Raw genomic sequence first — 24201 nt, 5'->3', positions numbered from 1 at the left:
ACACTCCTGTCTTGACATCCAGGTTCAATTTGTATCATATTAAATCAACCATGCCTGTAATGGTGAGGCTTCTTTAACTCCTTTGGGGTCTGTATACATTCTGAGTGCTTTTCTAGAATGCTGATGGGTTTAGTCAATGCAGCCTTGGAATCTTGCTCAGGTCCATTGTGAACCCAAACCAAAATTTGCCAATAGCTAGATATTAGTCTGAACAAGAAACTTTGAAGACTCTCCTATACCAGGGTAAGGGCCTAAGCTTATTGTGTCCACTGGGTAGAAGTCAGTGGAAGTCGGATGCTGTTTGACACGTGAGGACCTTCTGGCAGTCAGAGCCATCCTGGAATGGAATGGAGTGGACAGTGCCTGCTAGGGTCAGTGCCCTGTTGTTGAAAAGTCTCCAAGCCTCCCTTGTGTGACCCTACACCATGGAAACCAGACAAGATGTTCTTGCATTAAACAAAGCATTGTACTACATTATCTCCAGGGACATGAGATTTATGCTCACATCTTACAAGGTCAAGTCACTACCAGAATGATATGTCCTCTGGAATTAATAAGAATGTGCCAGGCGCTGGTGGCTCACACCTGTAATCCTAGCTACTCAAGAGGCTGAGATCTGAAGATCATGGTTCAAAGCCAGGTTGGGCAGGAAAGGCCGTGAGACTCTTACCTCCAGTTAACCACCAGAAAACAAAGTGGTGCTATGGCTCAAAGTGGTAGAGAACTAGCATTGAGCAGAAGAGCTCATGGACAATGTTCAGGCCCCAAGTTCAAGCCCCACAACTATCAACAACAACAAAAAGAATAATGTACATAGTTAAGTGTTCAGGCAGCAGATATGGAAATAAAATCCCTCCTTCCTTTCTCCTTTCCTCTTTCACTCCCTCCTTACCTCTTTCTTTCCTTCCTTCTCTCCTTTTCTTCCTTCCCTTCTTTCCTAGGACTGATTTTACTAGAATCTTAAGAATATAAGGCTGCTAAGATGAGACTGCCATAAGGGTCATCACTGGATAAATGAGCTTTTAAGTAATCACAGGAAATGAGGTGGCTCCCAAGGCTACATGATATGCTCTGGTACAAGTGATTTTTCTACTTTCTCCCTATATAAGCCTGCTTTTTTACAATGTCCTTGAAAAATGGTGGGCAACCTAGGCAAGTTTGAAGTAGAACCAATTTTAACTTTATTATTCTGTATCTGTGGGTTTTGTAAAGGTGAAGGTCCAGGAGGAAAGAAAGCTGAATAGTTTTCAAGAAAGCCATCTCTCTCTTACCCTTTCATCCTCCCCCTCTCTCTCCCTTCTGCCTTCTACCTTTCTGCCTTCTCTTTCCCTTTCTTTTCCTTCTTGCTTGGGAAAAAAAGCCATTAAGGGGAAATTTGTGCATATAATAAAATAAAACTGAACATCTGTTAAATGTTTCCCTGGCCTTTTGGAAGTATTACATAATCACTGTATATTTAAAAGGGCTTTATGTTGGCCAGTAAATGATATGCATTACAAGGATTTTGTTATTAGACCAACTACCCAGAATTTTTAGTATCCTTCTACAAAATAGGTAGAAAAACAGTATTCAGTAAATATCATTTTATGAAATGTTAGCACCATGTCATTTATGCAAAAATGAAATCTGATGGGAAGTCAGCAACTGGAAGTTTAGCCAAATTTCTTTTTTAGGTGGGAAAAAAAGTATATTTTAGCTGTCTAATGCTAAGTGGTAGAATATTTCCAATGTCTCTTCTAAACCAGTTTGGTATGTAAACCAGATACTAGAGGCTCACAAGCCAGATAGGTTGGCTTATAGGTTGAACTTTGAAGGTAGAGACAGGGGAATTCAGAATTCCAGGCCAGGTTGGGGGTATGAGGCCCTGTCCCAACCACCCACCTCCAAAGGGGGTAAAAAAAGAAATTCAGTTACACAGCAAATATCATCATTGCGTAATATCTGTTACATAGATGAATTTACAATTGTCTTGTAGTAGGGTGTGGTGGTACATGTCTTCCATCCCAGCTACTCTGGAGGCAGAGATTGGGAGAGTGCTGTTAGAAGTCAGCCTGGGCAAAAAGTTAACAAGACCTTATCTCAACAAATTAGCCAGGCATACTGGTCTGACCATGTCATCCCAGCTAAGTGCATGGAATAGATAGGAGGGTCCCAGGCTAGCCCAGGCAAAACTGAATAAACCTAAAGCAGAAAGGGATTTGGAGGATGGTTCAAGTGGTGGAGTACGTGTCTAGCAAGTGCAAGACTCAGAGTTCAAACTCCAGTATTGCCAAATAATAAAAGGGGTTTCTGTGGTTATATTATCTTTTAGAAATAGTATGTTTTTTCAACCATCACTCCAGACCTTAGCTACTTCTTACTTTCATAGAATTTGGGGGGGGGGGGGCGTATGTGTGTGTGTGTGTATATGTGTATGTGTGTGTGTGTGTGTGTACTCAGAGGAGAGGAGTTACCTTCACTTTGTTTTGCTGTATAATTCGTCCACATCAGTTCTTGATGGAAAAACATCATTTTCATGAAGTGTGAAAAGGAAAATTAGTGTGCATCCAGGCATCAGAAAGTTGTCTGTTTGCCTGAATGATGAGTAATAAAGAAATGGAGTTGAGGAGTTTTTTTGTTTTGTTTTGTTTTGTGCCAGTTCTTGGGAATGAACTCAAGGCCTGGGTGTTGTCCCTGAGCTTTTTTGCTCAAGGCTAATAATCTACCACTTGTTGCACAGCTCTACTTTCAGCTCTTTGGTGGTTAATTGGAGAACAGAATCAGACTGGCTTCAAACCACGATCCTCAGAGCTCAGCCTCCTGAGTGGCTAGAATTATAGGTGTGAGCCACCAGCACCCAGCTCAGGATTTCTTCATATCTTACATTTATGTGTCTGTGTTGACAGTGATAGCTATAGAAATATTTCCAGAATATGCACTAGTCAAACATGACATCTTTGGTGTGTCTTTGGTGTGTGCTGAATATAATATGGAAGCCTAGTTCAGCAGTAACTTCATTGTGTAGGACTGTTACTGCATGTAGTGGATACCCAATGGCACTGATTGACCTTGGCAAGCCGTGCTTGCCAAGGGAACTATTTCCTCATCTGTAAAACAACTGCTTTGGGTTTTAATAAACAAGAGACATGTAATGTTTCAGCCCACAGTGAGCACTGAAAAATGTCAGCTCTCACTTGTTTTTTTTTTCTCTTTTAAAGAATTAATTAAATAAATTTATTTACTTATTTGACAATATTGGAATTTGAATTCAGGGTCTTGTGCTTGCTATGCAAGTACTCTTAACTTGAGTCACATGCCCACCTATCCCTTTTTTTTTTGGCCAGTTGTGGGGCTTGAACTCAGGGCCTGAGTGCTGTTGTCCCTGAGCATCTTTGTACTCAAGTCTAGTGTTCTACCAATTAAGCTACAACTCCACTTGTGATATTTTGATTTATTAATTGGAGATAAGGGTCTCATGGGGACTTTTCTGAGCCAGCCAACTTCAAACTGCAATTCTCAGATCTCAACTTCCTGAGTAGCTAGGATTACAAGTTTGAGCTACTGGTGCCTGGCTCTTCCTGTTTTTAACCAATAATACAAGACACAAAATGAGATTTTTAAGCAGCTTTGTTGAGATGTAATTCACATTCCATATAATTCGCTCAAAAATAAGGAAGTTTGAACTTAAAAATTTGTAGAAGAAATTTCATTTAGTGTCACTTTGTGTCTTCAGATACTGTCCTGGTCCCCATTACATTGTCCCCTCTTTCTATATTCTCAGCTCCTCACTGGGTACCTTTACATACCTTTACTTTTCTCTATACATCCAGGCACATATTCCTTCAAGTTGAGATATGCCTTTTTTGTTTAAAAGGAAGAATCAACAATGTTTGAAATGCAATGAAGGGAAAGTTGGCAACTTTGGGAATAAGTCTTAGTCATTAATAATTAAATAATTGGTAATATATTATGAGATGAATTTTAATGGTTTAATAATTATATCCTGCACCCCAGTTAGAATGGCTATAATCAAGAACTCTAATAACAACAGATGCTGGAGGGGATGTGGACAGAAGGGAACCTTACTGCATTGTTGGGGGGAGTTTAAACTTGTTCAACCACTTTGGAAAGTAGTATGGAGGTTCCTCAAAAGACTCCACATAGAGCTCCCCTATAACCCAGCAATCCCACTTTGGGGCATTTACCCAAATGATCACAAACAAAACCATACTAAAGCTACCAGCACAACTATGTTTATTGCAGCATTATTTACCATAGCTAAAATATGGAACCAACCCAGATGCCCCTCAGTAGATGAATGGATCAAGAAATGTGGTATATATACACAATGGAATTCTATGCCTCCATCAGAAAGAATGACATTGCCCCATTTGTTAGGAAATGGAAAGACTTGGAAAAATTATATTAAGTGAAGTAAGCCAGGCCCAAAGAAATATAGGTCTCATGGTTTCCCTTATTTGCAAATAACTAGTATATGTCTGAGACAAACAGAAACTGTCAGACAAGTTGATGATAGGCAAAATGAACCCAAGATAAGGATTCAAATGTTTTTTTTCTTTCTTGCAATTGTTTCCAACATATTTATAAGACAATTTCTTTGTTGCTTTGTATGTACCTCCCCCAGGGTATAAGCCCTGCTTTCACTGTATTTGATGCTGATATAGTTTGTGGAGGAGAAGGGAAAAAACAAACTGTTTAAATAGGGTTACAGATGGACCCATTACAACAATGAGATGTACAAGACGTTATGTCGAAAAACGAACTTTACAACTTTGGCAGGGTGGGGGATGGGGGTGGGGTGGTGGTGTTGGTAAGGGGAGTTGGGAGTGGGGGATGGAGAGGGGAAGGGATTGTATGGGGAAACAAAGAAGGAGGCAACAATGCTTGATAAGAAATGTACTCACTATCTTGCCCATGTAATTGTAACACCTCTGTATGGTATTTTCACAATATTAAAAAAAGAAAAAATAATAATAATTATATCCTGTTAACAGTAATAATTGGCAAGACTCAGAGACACGGAGCAGAGATGGGGACATAGTTTCAGTTGTGGCTTTTCCATAGGACCTGTTGCCATGTCCCACCAGTCTTGGAGCTACCTGAGTGAGAAAGGGGACAGTCCCAGTGAAACCCCAGGAAATGGACCCCCTAGCCTGGCTCACCCCAGCCTGGAGACCTTCACCCCAGAGGAGTTGCTACAGCAGATGAAAGAACTCCTGGCTGAGAACCATCAGCTCAAAGGTGAGCAAGGCTGCCAGCCCATGAGCTTTGCTTAGGGGCCTCCTGGGAATCAGCTCCTGGGTGAGCTCACTGTCTGTATCCCTGGAAAGGAAGCAGCATGGGGTGGCTTTCTGCAGAGCTAAAGTGCTTTTAATTCCTTATTTCTGGATGTAGGTAAAGTATAGAAAGTGTATGTCTACAGGCTGGAGATGGAACTCAGTGAGAGAGCAGTTGCCTAGCATGGGGGAGGCCAGGGAGAGGGGGATTATTCTGTCTCAGGGAAATAGCATAAGGACAGTCTATCTGAGAGGACAAGAAAGAAAAAGTTTTGCTGTGAATACAGATAGTCTTGAATATTACCTCCTGAGCAAAAGCACAGAAAGGGAGTGGCATATGGCTGAGATCACAAGTTCAAGCTCCGTCCTTCTGGTGTGTGACTCCCTCACTCCGGATTCTCTTCCTCACAGAAGCCATGAAGCTAAACAATCAAGCTATGAAAGGGAGATTTGAGGAGCTTTCAGCCTGGACAGAGAAACAGAAGGAGGAGCGTCAACTGTTTGAGATACAGAAAAAAGAAGTGAAAGAACGCTTGATGGCTTTGAGTCATGAAAATGAGAAATTGAAGGAAGAACTTGGAAAGCTGAAGGGGAAACTGGAGAGGCCATTTGAGGTGAGCAGACTGATCAACTGTGATTTTACTTTCTAATATTAGCTGTCCAATCTTACTTGTCTAGGCTCCTTGATCAGTACCTTTCGCGATTCAGACAGGACTGGTATTTTGCATGGTCTTGAAAGCAGTGTTTTTGCTGAAAAGATTGGTTGCAATTTTAACAATCATTACCTCCACTGGAAGAAATTTGTAAGACTTTAACCATATTGACCGTAATCATTTTGTGGAAGTCTGCCTATGGTTTTTCTAGAAGGCTCTTGAGAGAAGTTGAAATTTAAAAAAAAAAAAACAAAAAACACTGGAACTCTGGGCAATTACTTTCAAGGCAGTTGATCAGTGGACCCAAGTTCCAAGCAAGACTCCACTGGAAGAAGGAAACCTAGGAAGAAGAGAATAACAGCTCTTGAACCCTTGACCTTCAGCCTCTCACACCCAGCTCTACTTCCTTGACCCTCCCATTGCTTCTCTGCCTCTCCTTTCCCTTTTACTCCATGGGACTTTTGAATACATTTTTGTACATTTTTTATTGTAAGAATACTGTACAGAGGGGGTACAGTTACATGAGCAAGGTAATGAGTACATTTCCTATTGAACATTGTTGCCTCCTCCTTTGTTTTTCCCCAACCATCCCTTCCCTCTCACCTCTACAGCTACCCCAAGTTGTAAAGTTCATTTTCAACATAGTGTTTTGTACATATCATTGTTACAATGGGTCAACCTGTATTCTTATTTAAGCATTTTGTTTTCCCTTCCCCTCCCCAAATTAGAGAAGTGTATATACAAGATGCAGGGCACCAACATCAAATACAGTGAAAACAGGGGTTATACAGGGGAGAAACATACAAAGAAACAAAAAAAAGTCACATGGTACATTGTAAACATGTTAGAAACAATAGCAAGAAAGAAAAAAGATATTTGTGTGTCCCTATCTTAGAGTTCATTTTTTCGCTTAACATCGTCTTATCTGGTCATATATACATAGCTTTTGACCTTTTCTGCTTGTCCTACACATGTACTAGTTATTGTAAATAAGGGAATACATTTTTATGATTTAGTCTTTATCTTCCTTGGTAAAGACTCAGAGCCTCAGAGTTTTCACAATTCATGCTGCCCATCCATAGTGCTGTTTTCTACAGATGCTGGCTAGAAAATCTCCCCAAGCCATCAGGGCTTTTCCTGTGTTCTGAGCTACACCCAACAGGAGTAAGGATTTCCCTTGGAGCTTTGCCTTCCCGTCCTCAGGGTGAGGTTGAGGCATGAGCACTTCTACCTGATTTCACTGAATTAGGCCTTAAAGTTATCTCCAGAGTGCCCTTTGTAACCTTCAATTGTGCAAGTAGCAAGGCAAAGGTCATTAGACAGATTTTCCCTCTAGGATTACAGCTGGTGTCTTAGCCTAGTGTGAGCTTTCCTGGACTGTGGGATGGAAGGCTTTACACACATGAAAAGATAAAGAAATTGTGTTACCCAAAGGGCAGTGGGAAGTGGTCAGATGTGCTAGGTGTTTCTGCTGGGGTTGGAGAAAACATTGGAGAGATGAGCCACAAGAGTTCCAGTCCAGAAAAAGAAGGGAAAGAGTCTCAGTGGTAAGATGAAAGGGAATTTAAAGAGTTAACTGCAAGGTGTTTAAGGCTAAGTAAATGTATTCTCGATTTCCCAAAGTTAATGAAGAATGAGCCTGGTCATCTGAAATTCTAATATGACAGACTTATATCCCTGGTCTTACCCTATTGAAGGTTATATATAAACATTCTAGGCCTAGGAGTGTAGCTCAGTGGAAAAGCCCTTGCCTAGAATGCCGTTGGTTCAAACCTCAGGAACACACACACACACACACACACACACACACACACACACTCTCTCTCTCTATAAATGTCTTCAGAGGGGTCAAGAGGGTACAAGAAGTCAATGGTAAAGATTCCTAAAGTGGCATAGTCTTGCCTTATCTACTTCCTACTTCCAAGTTAAGCTTTAACATTTTCATTCTTTAAATTTGCTTCTTTCATTTGAGTCATTACTGCACAGACTTCTGTCCTTCCTTACAGACCTAATTCTGGGTACACAATGAGTTGCTCTTCTCTGAAGCCTGTGATAGTTTGCCAGCAAGAGATAGGTCTGAAAAAAGAGAGCCTTATCTCAATAGTGCAAAGGGCAAATCATGTTGCAAGTCAGCACCAGTGTCTCTGTTTTTAATATTTTATGAACTAGCTGGTTTATGATCCAGCCATGTGTCTTCCTCATACTAAGATAATGTTATTTAAATTATAGGGTCTGGGAAGGTGGCTCAGTGGTAGAGCACTTGCCTTGCATGCTCGTGGCCCTGGGTTCGATTCCTCAGCACCACATAAGAAAAAAGCCAGAAGTGGCGCTGTGGCTCAAGTGGTAGAGTGCTAGCCTTGGGCTGAAGAGCTGAGGGACAGTGCCCAGGCCCAGAGTTCAGGCCCCATGACCGGACCCAAAATAAATAAATAAATAAATAAATAAATTATATGTTTGGAGAATCTGTAGGTGCTAATTGCTCATGCTTTAAATGCCTAAGGGGAATTAAGATTTTTTTTCTTTAATAGCTGATGGCCTTGAGACATTTGTTATTTTTCACTCTCCTTTTAAGTTTAAGGCCTGAGAGTTTGTACTGAAATTTTCTGATACTCGCATCTGTTACAGTTTAGAAAGGGAACTGAGGCGTGATGAATATATATAAGCACCGTGCAGGTTCATGGGGAAGAACCAGGGTGGTCACTGGAGTAAACTATGGACCATATGGTATCAACATCTTTCCTTCTTGCCCAAGAAGACCAAGCCAGGAACTTCAGGGAGTCTGTTCAAGGTCATTTCCCCAGTCATTAGCAGTCATCTGTTCTCCCTACTCCCAGGGGCTTTCTCCTAAAAGCTGGTCTTCTGCAGTCATTGCAACAGGTAAATATAACACATTCCGCACAGCAGCAGAATATAAATGCTTTTTTTTTAACTGGTCCTTGGGCTTGAATTCAGTGCCTGGGCACTATCCCTGAGGTTTTGTGCTCAAGGTTAGCACTCTACCTCTTGAGCCACAGCTTTACTACCAGTCTTTTGGTGGCTAATTAAGAGTCTCACAAAGCCCCAACTGCCTTTGAATCATGATCCTCAGATCTCAACCTCCTGAGTAGCTAGGATTATAGGTATAAACCACCACTGCTTGGCTTAATGTTTGTTATTTCATATTTAGATGGGATGAAATTTTAAGTTTTTCTTGCCATTGGTACCCATCTATGAATTTTAAATTGTGCGTCTCATCTGATTTACTTTTAGCAGAATTAAATTTTCCACAAAGAATATTTACCAGCTGATGTTGAGAGAACTTGAAACCCTTTTTTTACTAATACCAAATAGCATCCTTGGTATTTTGATTTCTAACTAGGTTATGAAGAGTGAGGGAAGAGTGGACATTTGTGGAACAGAGGAAAAGTAGGAGCTGGAAGTTATTCTTATAGCTTTTGTCCTTGTTTTCTGGAATTTTGAACTGTGAATGAATCTACCATTGCCAGTTTTGGCTGTCATTTTCATGATGATTGACTAATTGGTGTGCTGCACAAGTTATGTTAAATTTCTGTTATTTGAATATAACAAAATAATACAATGTTTTTCCCATTTTATTTTATGGTGCTGGAGACTGAACTCAAGGCTTTGTGCATGCTAGGCAAGCATTCTACCATTGAGCTACATCCCCAGCCCCCAAATTTCCATTTTAGATGATATATCAGAATAAATTGTCAAATAAGAGCTAGTATCTTCTACTTAAAGCATGAATAAAGGCCAGGTGTGGTGGTGCATGCATGTAACCACACAACTCAGGAGGCTGAGTCAAGAGGATCATGGACTTGAAGCTATCCTGGGCTACCATGTGAGATTCTGTCTCAGGGAAAAAAGCATAGGGGACAAAAAGTAAGTTAAGAAATGGCGTTGTTTGTTAATGGTGTAGATGGCCAAGTCAAGTTTGGTCATTAGGTCCTTAGTTGGTTTTGCCTATTCACTTTACCCCTATCATTTCTAGGACCCCTCCATTGACTTCATACTTCCCAAGGCAGAAGTAGAGCAGGAAGTGCAGCAGCTGAAGACCCAAGTAGCCCGCCTTCAGGCTGAGAAAGCTGACTTGTTGGGCATCGTCTCAGAATTACAGCTTAAGCTGAACTCCAGCACCTCTTCAGAAGATTCCTTCGTTGAAATTAGAGTGACTGTAAGGAGTTAGGGTTGTGTTTCTGCCTTAAGCAAACTATAAAACCTAGTTTGGATAAATGAAACAAATATCACTATTGTATCAACATAGGGAAGCTGAACAGTGAGGAAATTTCTGGGTAGCAGAGATCATTTGGCTTCCCCTCCCTTTTGTTCATTTATTTCTTTGTTTTTAAGACTGCTATGTAGTCCACTGATCCTTTTTGTCTCTTATAAATCTTTTTTGTGGTCCTGGGGATAGAACCCAGGGCCTTGTGCATGCTAGGCAAACACTCTATGCTGACAGCTAAATGTCAGCATTAACTTTCTGAGCAACACTCTTAGTGTACTAAAAAAACAAAATCAATTACCTTTTATAATCAAAGATGCAATCTTTTTTTGCTAACTTGTTCTCACAAATTAAATATTTTTTATGACTGACCTAAAGGCAAAAATATAACAAAAAACACTCAAAAAAAAAACAACCCCAAAAACCACAAGCGAACTTTCTGTCCATTTTTTCAAAGCCAATCTCAAAGCTCTGTTGAGCAATTCACTCAGGTAAACAGAACTGTGGTCAAATGGAGTAAAAGAATGTCTCTCAAACACTTGTTTGAATCTACTGAGGAAGTATAGTAATCAAAAAGAGAAAGGTAGAAGAGCTGAGCTGCTCTGGTGGCAGGTTGAGGGGGTATCAAGCATTTTTCTCCCCTCTAACAGCTGCTACCCAGGCACCCTTGAGAATGAAGTTTGATGCCATGTCTGTGCAACCCAAAATGAAGTGGGCTAAGTGAGGTGGTATGTGCTGATCCCTAAGTTTTTGTAAAGTGTCTCTTGTAAGTGCATCTGGGTGTTCTGAGCAAAGCAAAGCAGGTGAAAGCGCCTTGTGAGAAGGTCTTTCCTGCTACAAAAATGATTAGACAGTGAAGGAGAAACACACAATCTTCTGACACAGAAACTGTCCTTTACCTTGGCAAGGGACACAGCTGATATAGAAACAGAATCATTGTGAAAGAGCAAAGTGTACTTTAGAGATAAGTCAAGAGGAATAGAAGATAACTTGCAAAAAACAAAAAAAGTGAAACTACTAGCTATGTTTGGAATATACTGTGGGACTTCCTTCTTCACTTGCTGCACTAAGGATACAGAGAGTTTGAAAATGGCTCTTACTACCCTTGCCAGCTATGTGTCTAATAAATGATAGATTATTAATAGTGGCTTAAGTCTCAAAAGAAATCAAGATTTGAAGCAGACTTTGATGGAATAGCCTGTCTAAAAAGCTACTGGCCAAAGATGCCTGTAACAGAAATTTGAGTGTTTTAGCCACAGGCAAATAACTGATAAAATTCAAGAAGCCCAAACATCACAAGTTTCCAAATGAAGCTTCTTTTCATGGTTGACATCATCTTCTGCCTCCCAGAGGGGTGACAGTTATTGTCAGCATGATTTTTTTGCTTGCCTGGCTTCTGGGAACTAGAAAACACCCCCTATGGTTTAAAGAAGAGCCTACCCAAACATATAGAACCATTTTTGTGTATTTTTGAAGAATTTTCTCCATTAGCTGTCCTGCAAATCTTACAAGATTTAGTCTCAGCTTTTTTTGTTTTCTAAGTGACCAGTGATGCATGCAAATTTGTAATGGCAGCCAGCTCGACAAAAACATTGCTTTGTAAATCTGGCCTGGAAAACTTTGATTCAGCAAGTTTTAGCATTATTCATTTTAAAGGAACATATAGAAAAGGACTTGTCCCTAGCTAGGTAAGACATTAACCTCTGGAAAGAGGAAACTGATAAGGAGTAAGAGAGGAGGAGATAAGCTTTCATGTTTATGGAGTCTGGTTGAGTGTGCTCAATAAGAGGAGCCCGACCTTCATACTTTAGCCTAGATATTTATAATCCTGACAGAATCTGAAGCTGAACTGAGAGAGTGAATTTCTATTGCATTTCCATGACCCAATTGCATCATTTCACTTTCAAATATTGGGTTGTTTCCCCAGGTGGCATGTCATCAAAATTCTTGATCTTTTGTCTTTTTCCCCTTTTGGATAGTTTGTCTTACAAATACATTAAATCCTTTTCATCTCTGCTTTTGTTTTTTTCTTCAGGAAGAAGCAGCAGATGGGACAATAAAAGAAATGAAGAACAGTTCTGGGCCCACTAGAACGGACTCCATTGATATGTATGTGATATAAGATGACAGCGGTCAGGCTGGCAGATGGGGCAGTCTTGTCACTTTGATCCTGTCACTAGATATCAAACATGATGCGATTAAAAAAAAAAAATCTTTGAAACTGGGCACTAGTGGCTCATTCCTGTAATCCTAGTTACTCAGGAAGCTGAGGTCTAAGGATCCTGGTTTGAAGCCATCCCAGGCAGGAAAGTCCATGAGACTCATCTCCAATTGACCACCAAAAAGACAAAAGTGGGACTGTGGCCAAGTGGTAGAGCACCAGACATGAGGCAAAAAAAAAAAAAGCTAAGAGACATCATATAGAACCTGAGTTCAAGCACCAGTACTGGCACAAAAGGGGAAAAAAAGCATTTTGCATTGATTTATTCCAGGACCTTTAAAAAATATTTGGTTTGAGTGGTATTTAATGTTGGAGCCCAAATTGTAAGAGAATAAAAACAATGTCTGATGCCATTCTAGATTTACAAATGCTGACCACTCTGTATAGAGGTATCTAATCTCCATTAAGAGAGAAATGAAAACAAGCTTGTGCTTGTCGAAAGGGATTTGTTCCTAGTCACCAGACCCCACGCTTGCTCATTACCAATGCTGTTTGATTTAGACCAGATGCCCAGCTTCCATAGATGGGGTATGTCTATTTCCTCTTCCCTCTTCATTCCAGATGGCAAGCCAGGAGGTCTGTAACAATCATTAATAGTGCTCTCAGTCACTGGACCTCTCTTTAAGGTGCCCAGGTATCTTATGTGTGGAGCCTCAGTTCAAATAGATACTGGAAAATAGATACCTTAAATAACTGGAGGGTCTATGATGAGGGAGGCAGAGAAGAACTGAGGACCTGAACCTTTTGATTCAGCACTCAACCAGAGGAGGTTGTTAGCTTCTCCTCCATGAGTAACTACTGCATTAGTCCATCTATGAATTTTCTGAAAGTTTTTCTAGATATTTTCCTTCATAGACTTCCCCCTCACCCCAATACTGGGCTTGACTGGTTGCTGTCCTTCAGCTTTTTCATTCAAGACTACTGCTCTACCACTTGAACCTCAGCTCTCTTTCTGGCTTTTTGGTGGTTAATTGGAGATAATTCTCATGGACTTTCCTGCCCTGTCTGGCTTTCTTGAACCATGATCCTTAAATCCTCCTGAGTAGCTAGGATTACAGGTGTGAGCCACCAGCACCCAACACCTCATATATTTTTTTTTAATGCTTTCTTCTGTAACTTGGTGAATAAGCATACAGAATGATATATAAAAAAGTTAAAAAAAATTAACTCTGTTCCCAAGCCCTCTTACCATGGAGAAAATAAGCATTAGGTAATACTCCATTAGGCAAAGCAGTTGGCAAAAATGAGCTTTACTTCCATTTTTTGTTTAAAATTCTTCATCTTTCTCCAAATTGCTGTTTTTAATAACAAAAGACTTTTCTAGAAGTAGAAGGAAAAATGAAAACTATGTTTGAAATTTGCAAACCACTTCCTCCTCATTCATATCCAATGCAAAGACCACATCCTCTTCTAGGCCACACTGCTGGTTTTAAAAATATAATACTGGTTCTGTATTGTCTTGAGTATCAAGATCAGAGATGGATTTCAAGGTTTAGAGTTCCAGCTTTGGAGTCCTGATAACTGGGATTTAATCCTGGCTGTTCATTACGTATGTGAGCTCAAGTGGATGGCGGCATCATCATCGTTATCATCATCCCCAAATGCTGATTCTAGGGTGGTTGCTGTGTTTGTATTGGTCTCTCATTAAAATGTCTCAATTCTGTCACACTTGCAAATCAAGAAAAATCATTGACTACATTACCAACATTTCTCTGCTTTATTTGGAACCAAAACAAGTTTTCTTCTCTTAACTTGCAAGTGTGACAGTTGGAGAGAGGCAGTGGTTTGTTTGAGCCCAGTCCTCTGAGACTAGAGCTCTGGAGAGCCTGGCACCCACCCCCAGCCATGGTTTGTGTGGCTTGTGTGTGTCCATGTGACCATTGGGGGGAAGTGATCTCTGCATCCTCATGTTAGTCCCCACTCCTTCTCAAAAAAGCATGGAAGAGCTTAGCACTTGAGTCACAGGACCAGTTGCACTTGGTCAATAAGTGAGAAGTAATTGGAGAATGTTCTAGAAAGTAACTCCTTTAAATTGGTCTCAGTTCTATTTGGGCTACTCCTAGATTGACATTTAGGTTTTCTGATGAAAGCTTTTGTAACTTTTATAATGACTGTTGTGGTGGTGTCTTAATGTAGGAACAAATCTGTCGAAGGTGCCAGAAACTATGCAGAATTTGAGGAATTAACTGTGAGCCAGCTCCTGCTTTGCCTAAGGGAAGGAAACCAGAAAGTAGAAAGACTTGAAATTGCACTCAAAGAAGCCAAAGAAAGGTATGAAATAGGTATTGTGAAATGTGCATACATTTTTAACAGCTCATGAAGATACCAGAGTTTACGCTTTTCCTTTGTATGTGTGTAGTTCTGGAGTTTGGGTCAACATTTCATTCATTTTTGCTGCTGAATAATGTTCCACTATATGGATATAAAACATTTTACTTTTTCATTCATCATTGGATGCATTCTACTTTTACCAATTAGGAGTAACAAATCGATGAACATTTGTGTACAGAACTTTCCTTGGACATGTGTTTTTAATTATAGTTAGTTGGAATTGCTAAGTCCCATGATAATATCTGAAAGCATTTTCCAAAGTAACAATACCATTTTGCATTCCCACCAGCAGTGTGTGAGTATTCCACTTTCTCTATATCCATTACTGTCACTTTGATTTTAGCCATCCTGGTGGAGAGAATTATTATCTCATTGTAGTTTTGTATCTCACTAAGGAATAACAGTTTTTCATGCTTAAATCTTCTTTGGAGAAATATTTTTCAAATTCTCTACTTTTTATTATTGAGTTCCAAGGGTCTATTTTATATTCTGCATACTGGTCTATATTTTCACTTTTCTTTGGATGGTCTTTTTTCCTGTCTTGTTGTGTCCTTTTTGGCAATACTAGGGTTTGAACTCAGGACATCAAGCCTGTTAGACATTTTGAACTGCTTCAAAATTATCTTTTCACTTTCTGGATCATATCATTTGCATCCTGAGATGTAGATTGGGCTTGAGGCCAGCCTGGTCTATATAATGAGGTCCTGTCTCACACAAACAAATATAGCATAACACCAAACTCATCATAAGACCTATCATTTGTTTTTCTGAAATAAATCAGTCTTCGTCCTTTTCCATTAATCATAGGATTATAAATGTTAGAAGTCTTATTACTCTGAAAAAAACATTGAGGTGATAAATGGGGACAGAGAGCCATAGATCTGTCTTTCTGTGGTTGTTTTGCCAAGATTAATATTTCATATAATTTGTGTGTTCTAAATGTACACTGACAACTGTTAAGGGGAAGAAAATTGTGTAGAAAATGTGGTCCAGGAAAATCAAGGAGAAGGCAGGAAAAGAGCTCTAGGTAACAGTTTGTCCTGGGAAATTAAGAGCTTGTGATTCAAAAGTAGGTCAACTTTATATCCTTTAACATGCTCACGCATGTTAAAGGTCTACCTTCCTGCCCCCACCCTCTGATGCTTAATCTTCTTACTCAGCCTAGTCAACGGGAGTGGGGAGGGGCATGCACTGAAGGCCAATTAGGCTTGACAATTTGTAATAGATTCCAATGTGGTTTGTTTTATTTTTATTTTATCATCACTAAATTCTTTTTTAAAAATCAGTTTTTGCAAGCTGGGCATGGTGGCCAAGCCTGTCATCACAGCTACTTGGGAGGATTAATATTCAAGTCATCTCCAAGCATAAAAGTTCGAGACTCCATCTCACTCAACAGATGGGTGCAGTGGTGTGTGCTTGCCAGCTACAGAGGAAGTAAAATGGCTGTGCACAGTGGCACACAACTACCATCCCCAGCAACGTAGGGAAGTACAAGTAGGATTACAACCCAGGGTGGGTATGAATTGAGACTCTTCCTCAAAAATAAAGGCAAAATATGGGTCAGAGGAATGGCTTCGGTGGTCAAGTACTTGGCCTAGCAAGCATGAGACTCTGAGTTCAAACCCTAGTGCTGAAAAAAAAAAATCAATTGTTCTACAAACTTGCTATGTGGAGAAACAGCTCTTTGACCAGTCCCTAGCCCACATCTACTTTTTCTAGCTCTCCTCTGTTCTTTTCTTTCGGTCGGTCATGGGAGCTGAACTCTGGGCCCAGGCACTGTCCCTCAGCTCTTCAGCTCAAGGCTAGCGCTCTACCACTTGAGCCACACCACCACTTCCAGATTTTTTTCTGCTTATGTGGTGCTGAGGCATGCGAGGCAAGCGCTCTACTACTGAGCCACCTTCCCAGCCCCTTCTCCTCTGTTCTTAGGGCAGTGTTGTCCAATGCCAGCAGCAATTAAACATCAACTTGAGTTTCAGAAAGGACATTTAAACCACAACACATTTTTCCCATATTCTTTTTCCTAGAGAAAGTCTCTCAATTTCATTGAAACACTACTGTTCTAGTAGTGTTTTCTTGAAGCATCTTCTCCAGGGGCATTCCTTTCAGAGTCCTGAATTGAAGTCATCATAGAATCTCCCTTTGCAACCAGGCTGTAGAATGCCTTCAGCTCTCCTGTGCTTATCACCTGTTCCCATAATTCAGTACTTTTCGGGGTTGGTTTGTTTGTTTGTGTAGTAAAGGCCCTCTCTACAGTCCAGACTGGTCTCCAACTCAAGATCTTCCTGCCTCAGCCTCTAGAGTACTAAAATTACAGGCATGTGTCACCATGCCCAGCACTTTGGGTACTATTAAAATTCCTTTGTAATGTTACCTTATGTATTTAGGGATACTAATGATAGCCTCCTTCTATACATTCTGCTGATGATAGAAAAATACCGTTTTAAGGTTCCCCTCAAATGTCTGGTAGTTTGGGGTGTTTGATGAGGATTAAGAGGGAGGGAAGGTAGGACCCATTTTGAGCTGGTGCTATTCAAGAGGCTGAGAACTGGGTTTCAGAGCCAGCTTGGGAAAACAAATGTGAGTGACCCTTATCTCCATTACTCAGCAAAAAGCTAGAAATGGAGGTATGGCTCAAGTGGTAGTGCCACCATGAGCAGAAAAGCCATGTGTGAATCTAAGGACCTGAGATCAAGCCCTAGTACCACCAAAAATGAAGACGGAGAAGGACAAAGAAGGAGGAGGAAGAGGAAGAAGGAAAGAAGGTGGGGGAGGAGGAAAAACAGAAGTCCTTTGAACCTTGGTGAGCATCTGTAGGAAGTTCTCTTTGAAGAGGCTCCATGTCTGAAACAGATTGGTTTTTTTTCATGATCTAGTCAAAGTCTTCAGAGAATTCAGCCTCTTGCCTGACAGCATTTTTTTCTACATGCCAGGGTTCTTGAAATGGGTTAGAAAAGATGGTCTAAGAGCCTCGGGTGGTTGATGTAAATTCCTTATTTTAAGTAGGAAATGCAACTTTGCCTAATATCTCCAGGTCCAGAACCAATGGACTGGCTTGTCCACTTACAGTTCCTGACTGGCTACACAATGGACAGGCCAGAGAAATGAAAGAAATGAAAGAAAACATACTTCACCTAATTACTGTGGAAGACAAGGGCCAGGTGATAATAAATAGGGAGTCAGGCAGGAGATTTTATCATCTTCCAGTGCCTTTATCACCACTTCCAGAGGCATCTGATGTCCCCATTTCCATCTTTTGGGGGTTTCTACTGGGTGAACCAGCTTACATATTGGTTCTCCCTTTTGCTGACCATCAGGATGTATCTTCCTGCAATACTCAGTCTATTCCCACTCATTCTTATTCATCTCCTCTTCCTCTTTTTGTTCCTGTAGGCACATGCTGTTCAAGAGTCATTTTCATAGGGCTTGGGGTAGGAGAAAACCTACATGCATATACTCAGACTCCTATCTTTTCAGCACAGTCTGTGTCACATATGTACTAGGATGGCTTTCCTGCAATTCTGATTCAGTGTAACAACTATACTACATTTGTTTGTTCAAGGACTAGACTCTTCAGTGGGTCCTCCAAGGACCTTTCCTTCTCTGATGAGTCTTTTGTTGTTGTTTGCTGGGCCTGGGGCTTGAACTCTGGGCCTGGGAGCTGTCCCTGAGCATTTGTGATGAAGGCTAGTGCTTTACCACTTGAGCCACGGCTCTACTTCCAGCTTTTCTGTAGTTTTAGTAGAGATAAGATTCTCACAGACTTTTCTGCCCAGTCTAGCTTCAAACTGTGATCATCAGATCTCAGCCTCCTGAGTAGTTTAGGATTATAGGCTTGAGCCACCTGCACCTGGCTTCTGATTATTCATATGAATGAGACTCACTCACACTTGGAGTGAATGCACCTCTACATTTGTGCAAATGCAGAAACAAATTTCAAAAATCATTTCTGATCATCAAGTCACATGAAGACTGACAGTGTTTAAGATGAGTCATTCCTGTCTTTTTTGTTTTGTTTTTTGAGATTGGGTCTCATTATGTAGCCAGGACCTAGCCTTGAACTCACAAATACTTCTGCCTCAGGCTCCTGAGTACTGAGATTATAGGCATGTGCCAGCATATATTCTTGTCTTTTATCCTGTGTGTATCTGTCTATGCCACATCAAGTCTAGTCAATCTTAGGGTAAAAAATACAGCAGTGCTAATATGGTGAAATGTAAAGACCTTTTAGAAACCCCGATCCTTGTTCAGGTTTTGAATGGTGTTCCTTTGAAAGTTTCTACAACTGTTATCCCTCTTGAAACCAAAGAGAAAGTAACTTTTCTGATTTTGTAATTTTTCAGAATTTCAGAATTTGAAAAGAAAGCAGATAATCATTCTGAGACTGAGACCCAGACTGAGGGGAGCACAGAAAAAGAGAATGAAGAGGAGACAGGCACAGAGACTGTGGGTACTAAGATTCCACACCCCAGTAGAGAGAGTATACAGCAGCTGGATTCGAGTTTTGTCATGTGCTGCTTGCTTTAGAATAGTAGAAATGGCATTCATGTTAAATATTCACTATTTTTTCCTTATTTACTTATCCTGAGTCAATCACAGTGAGATGTATCTTATCTATACAAACAAAAAACATTCCTACATCTCTTCTGGACTGATTTCGTTTCCTAAATCCTAAAATGAACAAACACCCTAAACGTAAAAGGAAATAGGCTTACTTTCTAATGAGATCATTTTGAGGATATGACTCAGAAATTTGTAGAATTGAAAGATCTTTGTTCTATCCAGGATTGGTAGGAACAAATTGGCGTAAAAATAGCAAAACAAATTGGCATAAATATATATTGAGTGTTGTATGGCAACTTAAGAGCTAGGCCTTTGAGCCTGCACAGTTTTAGCTTAGGGAAAGTTAACAAAGCTAGCCACTTAAGAGAGCCCACAGGATAGGTATTTACATGAAATATCCATTTTAGCTAATTGATTTATTTAACAATATATACATTAAATGTCTACCATTTGGTTTTGGTTTTTGTTTCGTTTTGAGATGGGGTCTTGTTAAGTAGCCAAGGCTAAGAAACTGTCTTCCTGCTTCAGCCTTTCAACAGCTGAGATGACAGCTATAGAACACTATACCCAGCTCCAAGTCTCCTACTTTTAAGACAATGGAGAACATTTAGAAAATAAAGATGAGCTGCACATGGTGTCAGATTCCTGTAATCTCGGCACTCAGGGTACTGAGGCAGGAGGGTCCTCAAGTTGAGGTTAGCCTAAGCTATGTAGCAAGTTCAGACACCGTTTCAAAAATCAAAAAACAAAAACAAAAAATAGAAAAAAGAAAACCTGAGATGAAGAGGCTACCAATATGGAACAGGACCCTAATGATTAAAACCAATTGAACAACCTATAATGAAGTAATGAGGAGTCTAAGAAATTATGAAATTCATTTCCAAATTGGAGAGCTGCCAAAATAGTTGTGAAGCTATTAGACTTTATTTTTAAATTTTGTTTTATTTATTAAACTATTAAATTGTGAAACTAATTAACTTTTCAAGGCAGTATGTTAGCCTATGCCAGCCTACTCACCAGATAAATAGGATCATGCTTTCACACCTCTATGCTCTGTGATCCTTGAGACATGGAGAGGGTGAGGTAGAAGAGTGACAAATTCATGATCACAAGGGTATCCAGACTGATCAGTTAATGGCCCATCAGGAAAGAGAATTGTATCCAGAATGTTCCTTTCACCCAGATATTTGAGGTTGTCAGAATTGATTCTGTTTCTCAATTAGTATTAATTGGATATGAGTGGTTCAGGCTTTTCTCACAGGATTCATTTATCCTCTGATGATAACCACAGATGACTATTGGTCCTTTCCTATGTGACAGATTGGCAGCGAAGTACAAGCACTGAACCTTCAGTTGACATCCCTGTTTAAGGAGCTTCAAGAAGCTCATACAAAACTCAATGAAGCTGAGCTCATGAAGAAGAGGCTTCAAGAAAAGTAAGAATGAGAGGTTCCTTGTATTCTCCTTTGAAAAATATACATTCTCACAAAGTATGTGTTAATGTGTAAAAACACACCAGCCTAGGAAGTGCAAGGCCCTGAATGCAACCCCAGACAACTGTCAAACCAGACGCCTTTTTTCTGTGCTACTGATTAAAACAAAAAGAGAGACATAAATAAAATGTGAATTCATAAAGCACTAATGTGTTTTCAGGGTGAAGCATAAGTATAAGTAATATGCTGTATTATAGGCTGTAATATGGGAATGAGGACCACAAAAAACTTAGATTCTAGTAAATTGGCAGCCTATGAGCCAATTCAGAGCTGCAAGTGAGATTTCCTGTAAGTGATCAGCTGACAATGTTGACTGGAACAAGAGTTAAAAGAAAGCTAGAAATGGCTTGGAAGGTGGCTCAGTGGTAGAGTGCTTGCCTTGCATGCTTGAGGCCCTGTGTTCTATTCCTCAGCACCACATAAACAGAAAAAAACTGCAAGTGGTGCTATGGCTCAAGTGGTAGAGTGCTAGCCTTCAGCTGAAAAGCTGAGGGACAGCCCACAGACCCAGAGTTCAGGCCCCACGACCAACAAGAAAGAAAGAAAGCTAGAAAGAACATAAAGGAGCTGAATGAGGTGTATTTAGAAAAAAAAAATCCCATCTCCATCAGTTTTTTTAAGTCAATTATGAAAACATATGCATTGAGAATTTTCCATTTGCTTACTTCTCTTGATTTATGTTATCCAAGTTGGGCATGGTAATATACACTCACAATCCGAGACAAGGGGATCATAAATTTGAGACTAGCTTGGCCTCCATTTTGGAACTTTGTCTCAGGAAAGAGAAAAAAAAAAATATCCAAAGCCATTGAGTTCATTGGCAAATGCATTTCCAGCCTGGTGTGTAGGTGTATGTTTTCTTAGGATTAAACCTCCCAACACTTTACCAAGTGGTAAGTGATACAACACAGTGCTCAAGGGGAAGGACTTGGGACAAAGGACCTAGATTTGAAACCCTGTTGTAACAGCAGATCTGTGGTTGTGGCTGTACTTTGGATGTTGCTATATAGATAATCTGTGGTTGTACCTTGGTCATGTTGTTTATTCTTTCCAAAATTCTGTGTTGTCATTTGTAAATTCTCATAATATCTAGACATTTAAGTAATAAGTGAGATATTTAATGCGTTTGGTATTAATGCCTGGCACATAATTGTATTCTATATAATGCTACTGAAATTCTCAACCTGATCATTAACAGACCTTAGGGGACTTCCTTTCATTTCATTGAATCTTTGTCAGAAGTCCAAGTCTTTGTGTCTGACAGAATTTTTCAAATATAAAAGGTACCCAAGGGTCTATGATATCCATCTACATTAGTTTTCTATATTCTAATGAGACTCATCTTTAGCAAATCACTACTTTGGTCTTCACTTATTTGCATATTTGTATGACTACTTAAGATAATTATTCAAACGTGACACTACTTCATGTCATCTTAGTCCTGTATTTATTTGTGCTTAGCCATGGATTATGTCTATGTCTAGAAAAGAAGCAAGGCAAAGCTGGGCATTGGTGGCTCATGCCTGTAATCCTAGCTACTCAGGAGGCTGAGATCTGAGGGTCACGGTTCAAAGCCAGCCCGGGCAGAAAAGCCGGTGAGACTCTGATCTCCAATAAACCACTAGAAAACCGGAAGTGGCGCTGTGGCTCAAGAGGTAGAGCGCTTGCCTTGAGCTGAAAAGCGCGGGGACAGTGCCCAGGCCCAAAGTTCAAGCCCCACTACTGACAAAAAAAAAAAGAAAAGAAGCAAGGTGAATACAATATTTTCTATTTCTCCATAAATCTCAGAACACTAAAATTCTTGTATCTTATGAAATCTTAGTAGTTGTGTAAAAGCAATGAAGAAGTAAAATCTTTATCTTTCTTAGGTGTCAGGCCCTTGAAAGGAAATATTCAGCAACCCCACTGGAGCTGAATGAAAAGCAAGAGCTTGTTTATAACAACAAGAAGTTAGAACTCCAAGTGGAAAGCATGCGTTCAGAAATAAAAATGGAACAAGCTAGGACAGAAGAAGAAAAGTAAGTTTGCCCTGGTGGAATGGACTAGCTTTGTAAATATAGGTTGGAGTTGAAGAACTAAATTCAATTTTTTTTTTAATTTTAAAGAGTACTAAGAGACTCTTCCTTTGGAAGAATAAAAAATTTATACTTTACCAAAATAAAATTATAAAAAGTGATTTGCAGTCTCTATTTTTTTAAACATTACTTTGAGTATAAGAAAATGCTAGAAGGTGGTGGAATATTAAAGGTAGAAAGATTTTGCTGTTTTAAGTTTTCAGTTGGTTAGGAGAAAAGATTGTAAATTTCTGTGGTATTTTTTCAAGCTTCTTTTCTTTAATATCTTTTTTAATAGGTCCAAATTAGCTACTCTGCAATCAACATATGGCCAACTTCTCCAAGACTATGATAATGCATTGATAGCAATTGAGCAACTAACAAAAAGCGAGGTATTTATTTTAAAAAATAAAAACAAAAACGTAAAACACTTCTGCGGCCCAATGGGGAATGGAAACAGTGGAACGTTTTATTTATTAAAAATATGCATGATGGGCTAGGAATGTGGCTCAGTGGTCGAGTGCTTGCCTTGCATGCACGAGGCCCTGGGTTCAACTCCTCAGCACCACATAAGCAGAAAAAGCTGGAAGTGTCACTGTGGCTCAAGTGCTAAAGCACTAGCCTTGAGCTAAAGAGTTGAGGGACAGTGCCCAGGCCCAGAGTTCAGGCAAAATAAATAAATATGCATGAGTACTTAAGTCTGGTTTCAAAAGTTGTTTGCAATTAACTGATTTTTTTCCTCCCTTTGGTCATGGGGCTTGAACTCAGGGCCTGGGCACTGTTGCTGAGCTCTTTTCTTATTCAAAGCTATAGTGCTCTACCTACCACTTTAAGTAAGCCACAGCTCCACTTCCAGTTTTTGGGTGGTTAATTGAAGATAAGAATCATATGAGACTTTTCTGCCTCTGGACTGGCTTCAAACTGCAATCCTCAGATCTCAGCCTCTTGAGTATCTAGGATTATAGGCGTGAGCCACCCAATTTATTGATTTCTATGTAAAAACATGTATAACTTTTCCTGTTCTACATATGCCTATGTGCTTTGTGAGCTGAGGTCATGATAATAGACTAAAGTCAAGGATAGTCTTTGCTGGTTCTCAGGGTAGGTTCACAGGAGAGCTAGGAGCCTTGGCTCCTATGTCAATAGTGAATAATGCACAGTGAGACAACTGGTTAGGGCCAGAGTCGCCATCTGCTGCCTGAATTGTTCAAGGCCAGCTTCCTGCTGGTAGTGAACCTGAGGCCCTGGATGTATCAGCCTGTGATTTAAATGAGTTGTGATGGTGTGATAATTTATAGACCATGGAAGCTTTGAGTTAGGAAATACCTTTGATTTCTATTCTTATAAAGACACTCTTGGTTGTTTTTTTTTAATAGAATCTTTTTTTC

General features: G+C 40.0%; 1 protein-coding gene across 3 annotated transcripts in view; it reads left to right on the top strand.

Annotated features, from left to right (window-relative positions):
- The window catches only part of Optn (optineurin), a 32165-nt gene that overhangs the window by 2747 nt on the left and 5217 nt on the right, over positions 1–24201 (top strand). For 2 of the 3 annotated variants that reach the window (XM_042686095.1, XM_042686094.1), the window contains exons 2-10: positions 5065–5241; positions 5688–5890; positions 9921–10103; positions 12187–12260; positions 14509–14643; positions 19047–19149; positions 20587–20702; positions 22628–22777; positions 23112–23205. In XM_042686095.1, coding sequence (XP_042542029.1) covers positions 5076–5241; positions 5688–5890; positions 9921–10103; positions 12187–12260; positions 14509–14643; positions 19047–19149; positions 20587–20702; positions 22628–22777; positions 23112–23205 — 1224 coding nt within the window. In that variant the 5' untranslated portion in view covers positions 5065–5075. The remainder of the gene's footprint in view (positions 1–5064; positions 5242–5687; positions 5891–9920; positions 10104–12186; positions 12261–14508; positions 14644–19046; positions 19150–20586; positions 20703–22627; positions 22778–23111; positions 23206–24201) is intronic. The other variant, XM_042686096.1, reaches the window with a different exon arrangement.

This window comes from Dipodomys spectabilis, unplaced genomic scaffold (genome assembly GCF_019054845.1).
Source record: "Dipodomys spectabilis isolate Male_0828 unplaced genomic scaffold, ASM1905484v1 ptg000096l, whole genome shotgun sequence".
Classification (NCBI taxonomy): domain Eukaryota; kingdom Metazoa; phylum Chordata; class Mammalia; order Rodentia; family Heteromyidae; genus Dipodomys; species Dipodomys spectabilis.
This window is presented reverse-complemented; position numbering and strand designations above follow the sequence as displayed.